Source organism: Anolis sagrei, chromosome Y, assembly GCF_037176765.1.
Source record: "Anolis sagrei isolate rAnoSag1 chromosome Y, rAnoSag1.mat, whole genome shotgun sequence".
Taxonomy (NCBI): Eukaryota; Metazoa; Chordata; class Lepidosauria; order Squamata; family Dactyloidae; genus Anolis; species Anolis sagrei.
The window spans coordinates 7,750,919-7,765,491 of NC_090035.1; the positions used below are offsets into that span (position 1 = coordinate 7,750,919).

Below are 14,573 nucleotides of genomic sequence, written 5' to 3' on the forward strand. Positions count from 1 at the left end.
TTTTAATTGAATATTGGGAATGTGGTATTGCCCCCCTCCCATAGCTGATGACCCCATAGAAGATGGGCTTGGTAGTACACACAGCACTGTCCTCTAGAACATGCATGAGCTAACTTCGGCCCTACAGGTGTAGAATCATAGAATCATAGAATCAAAGAGTTGGAAGAGACCTCCTGGGCCATCCAGTCCAACCCCCTGCCAAGAAGCAGGAATATTGCATTCAAATCACCCCTGACAGATGGCCATCCAGCCTCTGCTTAAAAGCTTCCAAAGAAGGAGCCTCCACCACACTCCGGGGCAGAGAGTTCCACTGCTGAACGGCTCTCACAGTCAGGAAGTTCTTCCTAATGTTCAGATGGAATCTCCTCTCTTGTAGTTTGAAGCCATTGCTCCGCGTCCTAGTCTCCAAGGAAGCAGAAAACAAGCTTGCTCCCTCCTCCCTGTGGCTTCCTCTCACATATTTATACATGGCTATCATATCTCCTCTCAGCCTTCTCTTCTTCAGGCTAAACATGCCCAGTTCCCCAAGCCGCTCCTCATAGGGCTTGTTCTCCAGACCCTTGATCATTTTAGTCGCCCTCCTCTGGACACATTCCAGCTTGTCAATATCTCTCTTGAATTGTGGTGCCCAGAATTGGACACAATATTCCAGATGTGGTCTAACTAAAGCAGAATAGAGGGGTAGCATTACTTCCTTAGATCTAGACACTATGCTCCTATTGATGCAGGCCAAAATCCCATTGGCTTTTTTTGCCGCCACATCACATTGTTGGCTCATGTTTAACTTGTTGTCCACGAGGACTCCAAGATCTTTTTCACACGTTCTGCTCTCGAGCCAGGCATTGTCCCCCATTCTGTATCTTTGCACTTCGTTTTTTCTGCCAAAGTGGAGTATCTTGCATTTGTCACTGTTGAACTTCATTTTGTTAGTTTTGGCCCATCTCTCTAATCTGTCAAGATCGTTTTGAATCCTGCTCCTGTCCTCTGGACTATTGGCTATCCCTCCCAATTTGGTGTCGTCTGCAAACTTGATGTTTTGGACTTCAACTCCCACAATTCCTTCAGTACAAGGACAACACCCTTCAGTACATGGACGACATACCCATAACACAGGCATGGGCAAACTTTAGTTCTTCAGGCTTAAGCGGTGATGGGCGAAAGGAAGGGGCCTGAGGCTGTTAGGAATTGTGGGAGTTGGAGTCCAAAACACTTGGAGGGCTGAAGTTTGTTGGAGCATGCAAGGAATCAGTTAATGTGTGTGTGTCCACTGTAAAATAATATGCGTGAAGCTGATTGGTTGGGCAATGCCCAGGGAGCAGGCTGAGCCTGGGACTTTTGGATACTGTTACATTTTTGTTCAGGCTTAAGCTATGCAGGTGGAGAGATAGACAGTTTGAAGAGAGAAGCAGAGAGAGAGACAGTTTGGAGTGTACTCTTGCTTCATGAGCTGCTGAAGGAATTTATCTACATGGACAGAGAAAGATCATTTTAAATCTCTCATAAAAGGACATTATGTGAGTTGTTGCAACTGATCACATTGTACATATATGTTGTTCTGGATTTATGAAGAGTAAACTGCCTGTTCTTTACTGTTCACCTGCATGGCATATTTTCCTTCTCTGGCAAGGCAGTGTGTGGGCTATTTATTTATCATGTCATCAGCAACCAGACCATTGTATTACATTTCTAACAGAACAAAACAAACAAACAGATTAAAAAAACACAAATTTTGCAAGCTTGGTAGTTGATTAAATGTCCTTTGACCAGTATCTGGCCACTTGGAGTGACCCTGGTGTTGCCACAAGAAGGTCCTCCCTTGTGCATGTGGCAGGGCTCAGGTTGCATTGCAGCAGGTGGTCTGTGGTTTGCTCTTCTCCACACTCGCATGTCGTGGATTCAACTTTGTAGCCCCATTTCTTAAGATTGGCTCTGCATCTCATGGTGCCAGAGCTCAGTCTGTTCAGCGCCTTCCAAGTCGCCCAGTCTTCTGTGTTCCCAGGGGGGAGTCTCTCATCTGGTATTACCCACGGATTAAGGTGCTGGGTTTGAGCCTGCCACTTATGGACTCCCGCTTGCTGAGGTGTTCCAGCGAGTATCTCTGTAGATCTTAGAAAACTATGTCTTGATTTAAGTCGTTGGCGTGCTGGCTGATACCCAAACAAGGGATGAGCTGGAGATGTCTCTGCCTTGGCCGTTTCACTATTGGCTGCTACTTCCCGGCGGATGTCAGGTGGTGCAATACCGGCTAAGCAGTGTAATTTCTCCAGTGGTGTAGGGCGCAGACACCCTGTGATAATGCAGCATGTCTCATTAAGAGCCACACCTACTGTTTTAGTGTGGTGAGATGTGTTCCGCACTGGGCATGTGTACTCAGCAGCAGAGTAGCATAGCGTAAGGGCAGATGTCTTCACTGTGTCTGGTTGTGATCCCCAGGTTGTGCCAGTCAACTTTCGTATGATAGTGTTTCTAGTGCCCACTTTTTGCTTGATGTTCAGGCAGTGCTTCTTGTAGGTCAGAGCACGGTCCAGTGTGTGGGCTGACCAAACGTGAACTACACATGGTTTATTTTACATTACGCCACAAAGTTTGCCCATGCCTGCTCTAGTAGAGGGAAACATTAGAGAGAATAAGAAATTGGGGATTATTGTTTCTGCCCTCCAACATTTGCCCCATTCTGACCAAGAATAGGGACTGAATTATGTGAATAATTGCAGGTCTTTACTCTTTGTTCCTCCCATAGCAGATCTAATAAAATATTTCCTGGGTAAGTAACATTTGGGGCTGAATAAATCCCACCAAACCAAGTGGGTCGTGCCTTTCTGTAAACATAGAAGCATGCTATTTGTAGGGCTCAGATCTGAGATTTCACAGAGAATAGTGGTGCGTGAGAGAGAAGGTTCTACAATTTCTTTTTCTCTCCTTTTCCTTTTGCATGTCAAGTGTCTGTACCTTTTGACTCCCGGTTTATGAAAATTATTTTTGGACAGCAAATTACTTAAAGGCAGAGTGGGGAAAGCTGGCTGCAGCCGAGAAGAAAACATTTGTTCTAGTCATCAGTGATGATGACTCCAGGCGAGGATTTTTCGATTATTCAGAGCATGTTGCCCTGAAATGGCTCCACGTGTCATAAAAACATCTCTTGTCAAGGAGCAGACGCAAAGAAAAGCAAATGCAATTCTGTGGAAACATGCCAAGCAGAGAAGTTGTTTGCACATTGAGTTTGGAAAGAAATGAACAAGCACCATAAGAATGTGAGAGCCAGGGCCGGCTCTTACACTAGACAGCACTTGCAACTTCCTCCTCGCCATTCCTAATGGTCTCTCTTGCTGGCCAGTTCTCTCTCTTGGAGAAGGTGGCATGTCTCTATCCCAATCTCCTAGCCCAGCTTTTCTCAGCCTGGGAGTCAGGACTCATGGGGGGGGGGTCATGAGAGGGTTTCAGAGGGGTCGCCAAAGACCATCTGAAAACTACATATTTCTGATGTTGTGCTGGCACGGCAGTGCCAGGAGATTTTAACCTCTTTTTCTTGCACTGCTAGTTTGTATGAATTTATTTAAGCCATGCTTTTTGCATTCAGGTAGCTTCCCCAAGTTGCAGTCATAGGGCCAGCAACCTGGCAATCATCACTCTGGGTCGTGCTCTTACCTACAAGAAGCACTGCCTGAACATCAAGCAAAAAGTGGGCGCTAGAAACAATATCCTACGAAAGCTGACTGGCACAACCTGGGGATCACAGCCAGACACAGTGAAGACATCTGCCCTTGTGCTATGCTACTCTGCTGCTGAGTACACATGCCCAGTGTGGAACACATCTCACCACACTAAAACAGTGGATGTGGCTCTTAATGAGACATGCCGCATTATCACGGGGTGTCTGTGCCCTACACCACTGGAGAAATTACACTGCTTAGCCGGTATTGCACCACCTGACATCCGCCGGGAAGTAGCAGCCAATAGTGAAAGGATCAAGGCAGAGACATCTCCAGCTCATCCTCTGTTTGGGTATCAGCCAGCACGTCAACGACTTAAATCTAGATGTAGTTTTCTAAGATCTACAGAGACACTCGCTGGAACACCTCAGCAAGCGAGAGTCCAAAAGTGGCAGGCTCAAACTCAGAACCTCAACCAATGGCTGATACCAAATGAGAGACTCCCCCCTGCGCACACAGAGGACTGGGCGACTTGGAAGGCGCTGAACAGACTGCACTCTGGCACCACGAGATGTAGAGCCAACCTTCAGAAATGGGGTTACAAAGTGGAATCCTCGATATGCGAATGTAGAGAGGAGCAAACCACTGACCACCTGCTGCAATGCAATCTGAGCCCTGCCACATGCACAATGGAGGACCTTCTTGCAGCAACACCAGAAGCACTCCAAGTGGCCAGATACTGGTCAAAGGACATTTAACCAACTACCAAACTCACAAATGTTGTATTTTATATGTTTGTTTGCTTTGTTCTGTTAGAAATGTAATATAATTGACTGGTTAATCTGACACGACTTTTGTTCAGTCTCACTGTTTGAAGCCTAACAGCAGGATGTGTGGGAGTCTCTTTCCCACCTGCACAAAGGCTTCACTTCTCGCAGCTTTGCCGAGGGGTGTAAAGGAATAGTCCCACAGCTTTTGCTGGGGAAATACAGCCAGCCTTTGCTGGGGCAACAGGACAGTTCCTACAGCCTTCGTGGAGTAAACTAAAGGACACCTTTCAGCTTGGCAGATCTACAGAAATCTTGTCTGGTAAGGGACCACTCGGGCTATCCAGAAAGTAGCTTGGAGCCAGGAGTAGGGGCCTCACGCCAGCAAGGTAAAGAAAGATTGTCCAAGGAAGGGTCAGAAGATTTCCCTAAAGAAGAAAGGAACAGTTTAGCACCAGTTTGCCTGCCCTTGATAGCAGATTGAGGAAGCTACCGGTTTTCCAAGGTTATAAAGCGTTTAATTCATTTGTTTGAAGATTTAAGCCCAAATAAAGAACTTTGTTGAACTTATTTTGAGCCTCAATAGAACTTTGTGTTGGGAAATCTAAGGGGGCCTTCAGCTGAGGCACCCCGGCGCCCTGTTGGGCATACAGAAGGCACGTCCTGTAAACAGACATTATTTCAGGCCGAGTGTGCGACAGCACAGATGGTCTTAGGAACCCTTTTAGCAGAGAAGGCTGAAGATCTCTCCGTCTGTCCTTCTCTTCCTCCCACCAAAAGCCCTCCTCTGCTGTGATTGGCCAGCCTCTCAGCAAAAGGGAGGGCTGTTTATAGAAGCATTTTCTCCTGACGTTTCACCTTCATCTATGGCAGGCATCACAACCTCTGAGGATTCCTGCCATAGATGCGAAACATCAGGAGGGAATGTTTCTGGGACATGGTCAGACAGCCCAAAAAATATACAACAACCCAGTACTCATCATTTTCCACAGCCACCTCTCTGTTTACCTGAGATTCTGGGTTCCTCAGATTATATCCTCTACAATTGCTTATGTGTTACAGGCTGGAGAGCCCAGCTTGCCAGATTCAGACAAGGCCATTTTGGACATCCTAGAGCATGACCGCAAAGAGGCACTAGAAGATCGTCAGGAGTTGGTCAACAAGATCTTCAATCTCCAGGAAGAGATCCGACATGCAGAGGACCTGCGAGATAAGGTAAGATAAAGTAAGATTGGGCTGGGCTATAGCACAGCTGGTGAATCACCAGCAATGATAAGCTCTACTAACCGAAAGGCTGCCACTTCGAAGCCCCGGGTCGGCTCACTGTTTACCTAAGCAGTTCGTTAAGTCGAGAAATTAGGTACTGCTACAACAAGTGGAGGAGGTATTTTACAACACCATAAAGAAAAAGAACAGAAAATGCCTGGTGACCAAAAGGAAGGAGCCTGGAAACTCAGGTTTCATCGGTGACCAGGGGAGCATTCGCACAGTTAAAACTTGTGCGCCAGATGCGCCCATACCTTGGAAAGTCTGACTTGGCCACGGTAGTCCATGCTCTGGTTACATCCCGTATAGACTACTGCAACGTTCTCTACGTGGGGTTGCCTTTGAAGACTGCTCGAAAGCTTCAAATGGTCCAGTGTTCGGCAGCCAGGTTTCTAACTCAGGGAGCATACTACTCGTCTGTTGCGCCAGCTCCACTGGTTACCAGTTTGCTACCGGGCACAATTCAAAGTGCTGGCGTTAGCCTATAAAGCCCGAAACGGTTCTGGCCCTACATACCTCTCCGAACGCATCTCCTCCTATGAACTGACTAGGACACTAAGATCATCTGGGGAGGCCCTGCTCTCTGACCCGCCTGCATCACAGGTGCGCTTGGCGGGGACGAGAGACAGGGCCTTCTCAGTGGTGGCCCCTCGGCTGTGGAACGCCCTGCCTGCAGATATCAGATCAGCCCCCTCTCTGCTGGCGTTTCGGAGGAAAATGAAGACCTGGCTGTTCGAACAAGCATTTGATTAAACAGTGTAATTGAACATAGGAATACGGAATAATGGATGACGAGACTGGATTCTGATTTTACTGTTGAGGCGCTAATGATTGTTATTCTGATGTTTAATGATTTATGCTACAATTGTTTTTAATTGCCCTATACTTGTCTCGTGATGTTTTGTATCGATGTTCACCGCTTTGAGTCGCCTGAGGGCTGAGAAAAGCGGTATATAAATTAAGTAAATAAATAGATAAATAAGGAGGAAGTCTTGATGGCACTTCGTCATAGAGGATGGAGCAACAGCACCCCCTGTGGCTAAATTCGAGCACAACCTCCAAGGCGCCAAAAAGCTGGACGTCAACACAACATACCTCTTTTTTGTTCTTTCTCTGTCCTGTCTGTCCAAAACAGCATTGAATGTTTGCTATGTATGTGTACTATGATCTGCCCTGAGTACCCTTGGGGAGATAGGGAGGAATATTTATTTATTTAGTTAGTTAGTTATTTACAGTATTTGTATACCGCCCCTCTCAGCCTTCCGGCGACATGAGGCAAAATTCAATACCACCAAAAACACAGTTACAATATAAAAACTTTAACATCAATAAAATCCTAACAGCTGTAATAAAACATAATTCAATAAACACTCGTTAAAACAATGTCCAATCCATCTTGTAGTTGATTCCGTTCTTATGCCCATTACTCAGTATTCGCAAATGTCTGCTCGAATAGCCATGTCTTGAGTTTTTTCTGAAATGATAAAAGCGAAGAAGCCGATCTAATCTCCATAGGAAGGGCGTTCCATAGCCGAGGGGCCGCCACTGAGAAGGCCCTGTCTCTCGTCCCCGCCAGCCCTGCTTGTGATGATGGCAGGAGTGAGAGCAGGGCTTCTCCAGACGATCTTAAGGTCCTTGAAGGTTCATAAGGGGAGATGTGTTCGGACAGGTAAGTTGGGCCAGACCCGTTTAGGGCTTTATAAGCCAAGGCCAGCACTTTGAATTGTGCCCGGTAGCAGACTGGCAGCCAGTGGAGCTGGCACAACAAGGGAGTTGTATGCTCCCTGAGAGCAACCTGGCTGCCATCCATTGGACCAGCTGAAGCTTCCGGACAGTCTTCAAAGGCAACCCCATGTAGAGAGCGTTGCAGTAGTCTATACGGGATGTAACAAGACTGTGGACTACCGTGGCCAAGTCAGATTATTTATTTATTTATTTATTTATTTATTTATTTACATCTTTTATATTCTGCCCTTCTTACCCCGCAGGGGACTCAGGGCGGATTACAGTGTACACATATATGGCAAACATTCAATGCCAATTTTTGACATACAAACATATACAGACATACACAGAGGCTATTTAACTTTTTCTGGCTGCCAGGGGAGCTGTCGCTTTCACCGTCCATCTGTGACGCTGATGAAGCACTTCCGCATTCCCCGCGTGCTTCCCCGCTGGAATGCTTTGCTGGAGTCTTCTTTATGGCCTCATAAATCAGTTAATTTAGCCTCCCCACACTTTAAGGTGGTACCTAATTTTCCTACTTGACAGATGCAACTGTCTTTCGGGTTGCAAAGGTCGACAACAGGCTACACACAATTGGTTGGAAACCCATTCCAAGCCGGGCTGGCTTCGAACTCATTACCTTTTGGTCAGTGTGCTCTTAATGCAGCTGACACTCAGCCAGCTGTGCCACAATCCCAGCGCTATTGGGTTGTTGTAGGTTTTTACGGGCTATATGGCCATGTTCTAGAGGCATTCTCTCCTGACTTTTCACCTGCATCTATGGCAAGCATCCTCAGAGATAGTGGTTCCCTTCCTTGGGCACCTTTGCCCCATTTTATACTGTGCTGGTCAAAGACCGTAATAAATCATTGATTGATTGCTTGAACTGTCTTTCGGGTTGCAAAGGTCGACAACAGGCTACACACAATTGGTTGGAAACCCACTCCAACCGGGGCTGGCTTCAAACTCATGACCTTTTTGGTCAGAGTGATCTTAATGCAGCTGACACTCAGCCAGCTGCGCCACAATCCGGGTGCCATTATTATTATTATTATTATTATTATTATTATTATTATTAGATGGAAACTGTAAAGTCAGGGAGACACAAAGAACCTTGGATTTTCTCTTGGAGAACAAATAGGCGGGTGTGTAGTTCTGTTCCCTTGAGTTGTTCATAGACAAGATCTCACAGTCCTCCTGAAAACCCAAAGATATGCTCCATTTGTCAACAGCAGCCTTAGATAGTTTTTTGGATGCAAGAAATGCAAATATTTTAAATACAATGAGCTGATGTAATTGCCCTTGCATGCATTGATGTGCAATCTCCAGCCACTTTTTGTTATGGAAGGGAAGCATAGTATAGTGATAAGTTACCTTTTCTCCTTACTGACCTTTCCTTCCATTTGTCACCATGAAAGCTAACGGGAACAATCTTCCTTCTGCCCAGATAATGTGGTGTTGTGGCAACTCATGACCCCTGGTATGCCATCAGGTAATTCACAACTCTCTACAGTTGTGAGTCCCACAATAATAGACACAATAAACCTAAAGCAGGGATGGAGCAGAATATATGCAAGATATCCCTTGAGCCTCCCCTGTTGTGCTACAACTCCTCTCTAGTTAAGTTGACCTCGTACCCAAATCCAGAATCAAGGGGTTCATTCCCACAAGACCCTATGAATGGATTGATTGGATGACTCATCGTTCCATCCGTCTCTCTCCCGGCAACCAAGGCCAAACTCTGAGATGCGGTGATACATCAGTAAGGTCCTCTTCTTTGGCGTGGGCCAGATGTTTATCGATTGCCCTTGATGCACTGTGTTTATTGATTGATTCATTTGTAGTACCTCGAGGAGAAACAGGAGCTGGAGCTGAAATGCTCAACTCTGGGGAAAGACTGCGAAATGTACAAACATCGCATGAACACGGTGATGATCCAGCTGGAAGAAGTGGAGAAAGAGAGAGACCAGGTATCTGGGAAATCACAAAGGGTGCTTGGGCAGGGTGGACAGGAAGGACATGGACAGGGAAGGCATTCTCCTGCTTCAGAGTTTCTTCTTCTCTGAACCAGAGGCGTTGGCAGAGGCGGCCCTAGGTAATTTTCACCGGTAAGCAAACAGTATTTTGCCCCCCCCCCCCCAACCAATTATTGATATATATTTTCTGTTCGCCGTGGGAGTTCTGTGTGCCATATTTGGTTCAATTCTATCATTGGTGGAGTTCAGAATGCTCTTTGATTGTAGGTGAACTATACATCCCAGTAACTACACTTGCCACACTTGCTCCCTTGCCTGGCTTGCTTTGGGTCCAGAGGCATGCCTGAAGACCCCGGCATGTGCACCAAAAGTCACCTCTTCTCCTGACTTTCTCCTCAGCCATTGGTACCAAGAGAGAGAGAGAGAGACAGAGGTGGAGATGCCCACCTTTCCTGAAGGTAGGCGCAAAAACAAAGGAGGGAGCGGAGGTGGGAGATACCTCCAGCTGGAGGGGCTCTCTCTCTCTCCCTCTTGGTCCCAATGGCTGAAGAGAAAGTCAGAATAAGAGGCGACTTTTGGTGTGCATGCTGGGGTCTTCAGACACGCCTACGGACCCGAAGCGGGCCAGGCGCGGCAGCTCTGCCCCTTGGCCCACCCGCGGATTGGGGAGAGGAGAGGAGGCGGGTGCAGCCGGTCATGGGAGCCGGTCATGGGGAAGGGATCGAATGCGGAGAACGATTGAGCGGCGGCTCTGCTTGCACACCCAGTGGCCGGGTGGAGCAGAAACAAGAGGGGCTAGGGTCCGGCCCCTTTGGGAAGAGGATCACCCGGCAGCGAGGCAAGAAAGCCGAGGCTCCCCCCGGACTGCTAGGGCTGTTGTGAGCTGAGGGGGCGCTCCTCAAGTGGCGGTCGAGGGGCATTTACAGAGACGCCTCTGCGCCCCTGGCAAAAAAAAGTGTTCTGCGACTGCTTACTTCGCATACTGGATGAGCCGCCCCTGGGTGTTGGATTCATTCTTCTGCCTCTGCTCCGACAACATCGTCCCAAATCCAAATTGGAGCAGGACTGAATGGAAACTCAGGAGCTATCAGAATGAATCTGGGACGTACTGCTTTGCATAAGCTGTATGTAAAATATTTCTATATTGAGCCTTTTGTGGCAAAAGTTGTGGGCAGAGAGAGGAAGTGATGTTTCCTCTTTGGAGAGGAAGGCATAGGAAGAACTTGACATCCGTGAGTGGAAGCCACTCCATTATCTATATAAATAAAAATGTAATGTTCGTTTGTGGGGTTAACATAACTCAAAAACCACTGGGGGAATTGACACCAAATTTGGACACAAGACACCTCTCAGGCCAACAAGAGACCATCACTCATAAAAACACTGAAAAACACAGCAGAAGGGACTAAAAAAAACCCAAAAACAATACAATGCATGCGCAAAACCACATATATATACACAAACACACATATATATATACACACATATATGCATACACACACACAAAACACATACGCAGAAAGGACGAAGGAAGGGAGAGAAGGAGGGATGGAAGGAGAGCAGGAAGGAAAGAGAGAAGGGTAGAGAAGGAAGGAGGGGGAGAAGAAGGGAAAGAAAGAGGGAAGGAGAGAAAGAAGGAAAGAAAGAAAATTACAGAAGGAAGGAGGAAGAGGAAAAGAAAGAGGGAGAGAAGAAGGGAAAGAAGAAGGGAAGGAGAGAAAGAAGGAAAGAAAGAAAGGTAGAGAAGGAAGGAGGGAGAGAAAGAGGAAGAAAAAGGGAGATAAGAAGGGAAAGAAGGAGGGAAGGAGAGAAGGAAGGAAAAAAGAAGAGGAGAGAAGGAGGAAGAGAAAGCGGGAAGGAGAGAAGGAAGGAAAGAAGGAAGGCTAGAGAAAGAAGGAAGGAGAGATGGAGGGAAAGGAGGGAAGGAGATAAAGAAGGAAAGACAGAAGGGTAGAGAAGGAAGGAAGGAGAGAAAGAGGGAGAGAATGAAATAAAAAGTGAAAGAGGGAAGGAAGGAGAGAAGGAACGAAAGAGAGAAAGACAGAGGGAAGAAAGGAAGAGACATGGCCAGAATCACTGGGTTGTTGTAGGTTTTTCCGGGCTATATGGCCATGTTCTAGAGGCATTTTCTCCTGACGTTTCGCCTGCATCTATGGCAAGCATCCTCAGAGGTAGTGAGGTGTGTTGGAATTAGGGGGAAAGGGTTTATATATCTGTGGAATGACCAGGGTGGGACAAAGGCTTCTTGGCAGAATGGGGTTGGACTGGATGGCCCATGAGGTCTCTTCCAACTCTTTGATTCTATGATTCTATCTGACTTGCTTTGCTTCCGAAGGCATTCCGTTCACGCGACGAGGCCCAAACGCAGTATTCTCAGTGCCTGGTCGAAAAAGACAAATATCGGAAGCAGATCCGGGAGCTGGAGGAAAGGAATGACGAACTCCGGATCGAAGTGGTTCGAAAGGAGGCCTGCATCATTAATTTGGAGTGCAAGCTGAGGCGCCTCTCCAAGGACAACGGCTACGACCAGGTAGAGTTCGAGAAAAGGATCACACTGTTCTCTCTCTCTTGCTGGGCAAGCTCATTTATACCTGGCATAGGTGGGCCATTGCTGGGATTCATGCACCTGGCAGAGCTCGTCAAAGCTTGACACCTTTCCTTCTGGACTGCCTCGTGACAGTGCCAGCAGTCTCTGCCAGCCTTCTCCTCTGGAATTGGCTGGCTTGTCTGGAGGTGACCCTGTAAACAGCTGACCGGGATCCAGGTGGCTGGCCATCATGCAACGTTCCTCGGGTTGAACTGTCATGTCACAGCATTGCTTCCACTCTGGAGGGTGTTGCTGCCCCGTGCAACCCAAGTGGAGAGAGCAATGACAGGGAGGATGGCACACAGGTGGGTCCGACTGTGGGCTTAGGACGTTGGCATCCGTCCTGGCTGAGAAGCATTGCTTTTGGGTTTAAATGTCCATCTGGCATGCCTTTCGGTGTACAACAAAAAATAGACCTCGGGGGAAATTACCTTTTTGGACTATGTCTTTCAGATACACTTAGCCAACATAACCATTTTTTCCTCCCAAGCTCTGGCTAAAATAATACTGTGTGAATACAGTAAATGTATATTGCAATCCAATATTGTGGCACAGTGGGTTAAAGCGCTGAGCTGCTGAACTTGTTGACCGAAAAGTCGCAGGTTTGAATCCCGGGAGCCGGGTGAGCTCCCACTGGTAGCCTCAGCTTCTGTCAACCTAGCAGTTCAAAAACATGCAAATATGAGTAGATGAATAGGTACCGCTTCGTTTGGAAGGTAACAGTGCCCCATGCAGTCATGCTGGCCACACGACCTTGGAGGTGTCTTGGCTTTGAAACAGAGGCAGGATGGTCCTCTGTTGGGGTTGCTTTGAATGTGATTTTCCTCCTTCTTGGCAGAATGGGGTTGGACTAGATGGCCCACAAGGCCTCTTCCAAGTCAATTTTTTTTTGGTCGTGTCAGGAACGACTTGAGAAACTGCTAGTCGCTTCTGGTGTGAGTGAATTGGCCATCTGCAAGGACGTTGCCCAGGGGACGCCCGGATGATTTGATGTTTTTATCATCCTTGTGGGAGGCTTCTCTCATGTCTCCGCATGAGGAACTGGAGTCGATAGAGGGAGCTCATCCGCCTCTCCCCGGATTTGATTCCAACTCAGTGATTCTATGCTGAGGTAAACAGTAAGCTGAGCTCACAGTCGGGAGCTCATGCCAATCTGGGGCTTCGAACTGGCAACCTTTTGGTCAGTAGATCTTATCATTGCTGGTGATTTGTCAGCTGTGCTAAAGTCTGGCCCTTGGAGGTGTCTATGAACAAAGCCGGCTCTTTGGCTTAGAAATGGAGATGAGCACCACCCCCCGAGTCAGACACGACTGGACTTAATGTCAGGGGAAAACCTTTACCTTTAGCTATATTGCAATCCTCAGAATAACTGCATAGACTACTGCAACATGCTCTACGTGGGGCTGCCTTTGAAGACTGTTCGGAAGCTTCAAATAGTCCAGTGGACAGCAGTTCGATCTTTAAGTCCTCATATAGTGTCAGCTTTTCCAGTTGTTTCTCTTCAATTCTGCTGTCGCCTGGGATTGCAACATCGATGATCCGCACTCTGTTTTTTAACATGATTGTGAGGTCAGGAGTATTGTGCTCCAAAACTCTTGTCTATCTGAATTTGGAAGTCCCAGAGGAGTTTGATGTGTTCATTCTCTGTAACCTTTTCAGGTTTGCGATCCCACCAGTTCTTTGTTGCAGGCAGATGGGATTTGTGGCACAAGTTCCAATGAATCATCTGAGCAACGGTGTTGTGCCTCTGCTTGCAGTCTGTCTGCGCCATCTTCTTGCAGCAGCTGAGGATGGGATCTATTGTTTCATCTACTTCCTTGCAGAGTCTACATTTGGGATCTGTCGTTGACTTTTCAATTCTGTCTTTCATGGCATTGGCTCTAATTGCTTATTTTTGGGCTACCAGAATCAGGCCCTCCTTTGTCTCCCTTTTCAGAGTTCCATTTCTGAGCCACAGCCATGTTTTTTTCTTTGTCAATAATTATTTATTATTACTATTATTATTATTCCAAGCCCCTTAAAGCTGATCTTCCAACGAGCTAATACTAGCAAAGTTCTCCTTGAAGCAAACCCAAGATGATAATTCTGGAACTGTGGTCAGTGAACTTTTGGAAAGTATTGCATTAGGAGGTAACGTTCATTGGATGTCTTCTTGCTCTTTCTTCCAGAGCTTACCAAGAAACCTGCCCCTCACTGTGATTTCTCAGACTTTGGAGTCCCAAGGCCCCAAAACCAACGGCCAGGAGGCAGATGATTCCTCTACTTCGGAGGAATCTCCAGAAGACAGCAAGTTCTTCCACTCAGAGCAGCCGCGATTCAGAAGGATGAACTTGAAAGGCATCCAGGTACTGTCCAATCTGAGATGAGATTGCTGGAGTCAGGATGCGTGTCAGGAGCAACTTGAGAAACTGCAAGTTGCTTCTGGTGTCAGAGAATTGGCCATCTGTACCTATTTTACGGCATTGAATATTTGCCTTTTTATCTGATCACCATTGGGACTACCTTTACTTGCTTGTGCCAGAGTCTTTGCAGTTTGATATTATTATTATTATTATTATTATTATTATTATTATTTGAAACACAACAAGATGAGTCCACAGAA

The 14,573-nt window shown here is 46.9% G+C and overlaps 1 protein-coding gene across 1 annotated transcript in view; it reads left to right on the forward strand.

The window, feature by feature from the left end:
- LOC132782166 (caspase recruitment domain-containing protein 11) overlaps nucleotides 1-14,573 on the forward strand; it is a 177,620-nt gene that overhangs the window by 79,899 nt on the left and 83,148 nt on the right. The window contains exons 7-10 of the mRNA XM_067461883.1: nucleotides 5,480-5,632; nucleotides 9,253-9,378; nucleotides 11,720-11,914; nucleotides 14,140-14,316. Coding sequence (XP_067317984.1) covers nucleotides 5,480-5,632; nucleotides 9,253-9,378; nucleotides 11,720-11,914; nucleotides 14,140-14,316 — 651 coding nt within the window. The remainder of the gene's footprint in view (nucleotides 1-5,479; nucleotides 5,633-9,252; nucleotides 9,379-11,719; nucleotides 11,915-14,139; nucleotides 14,317-14,573) is intronic.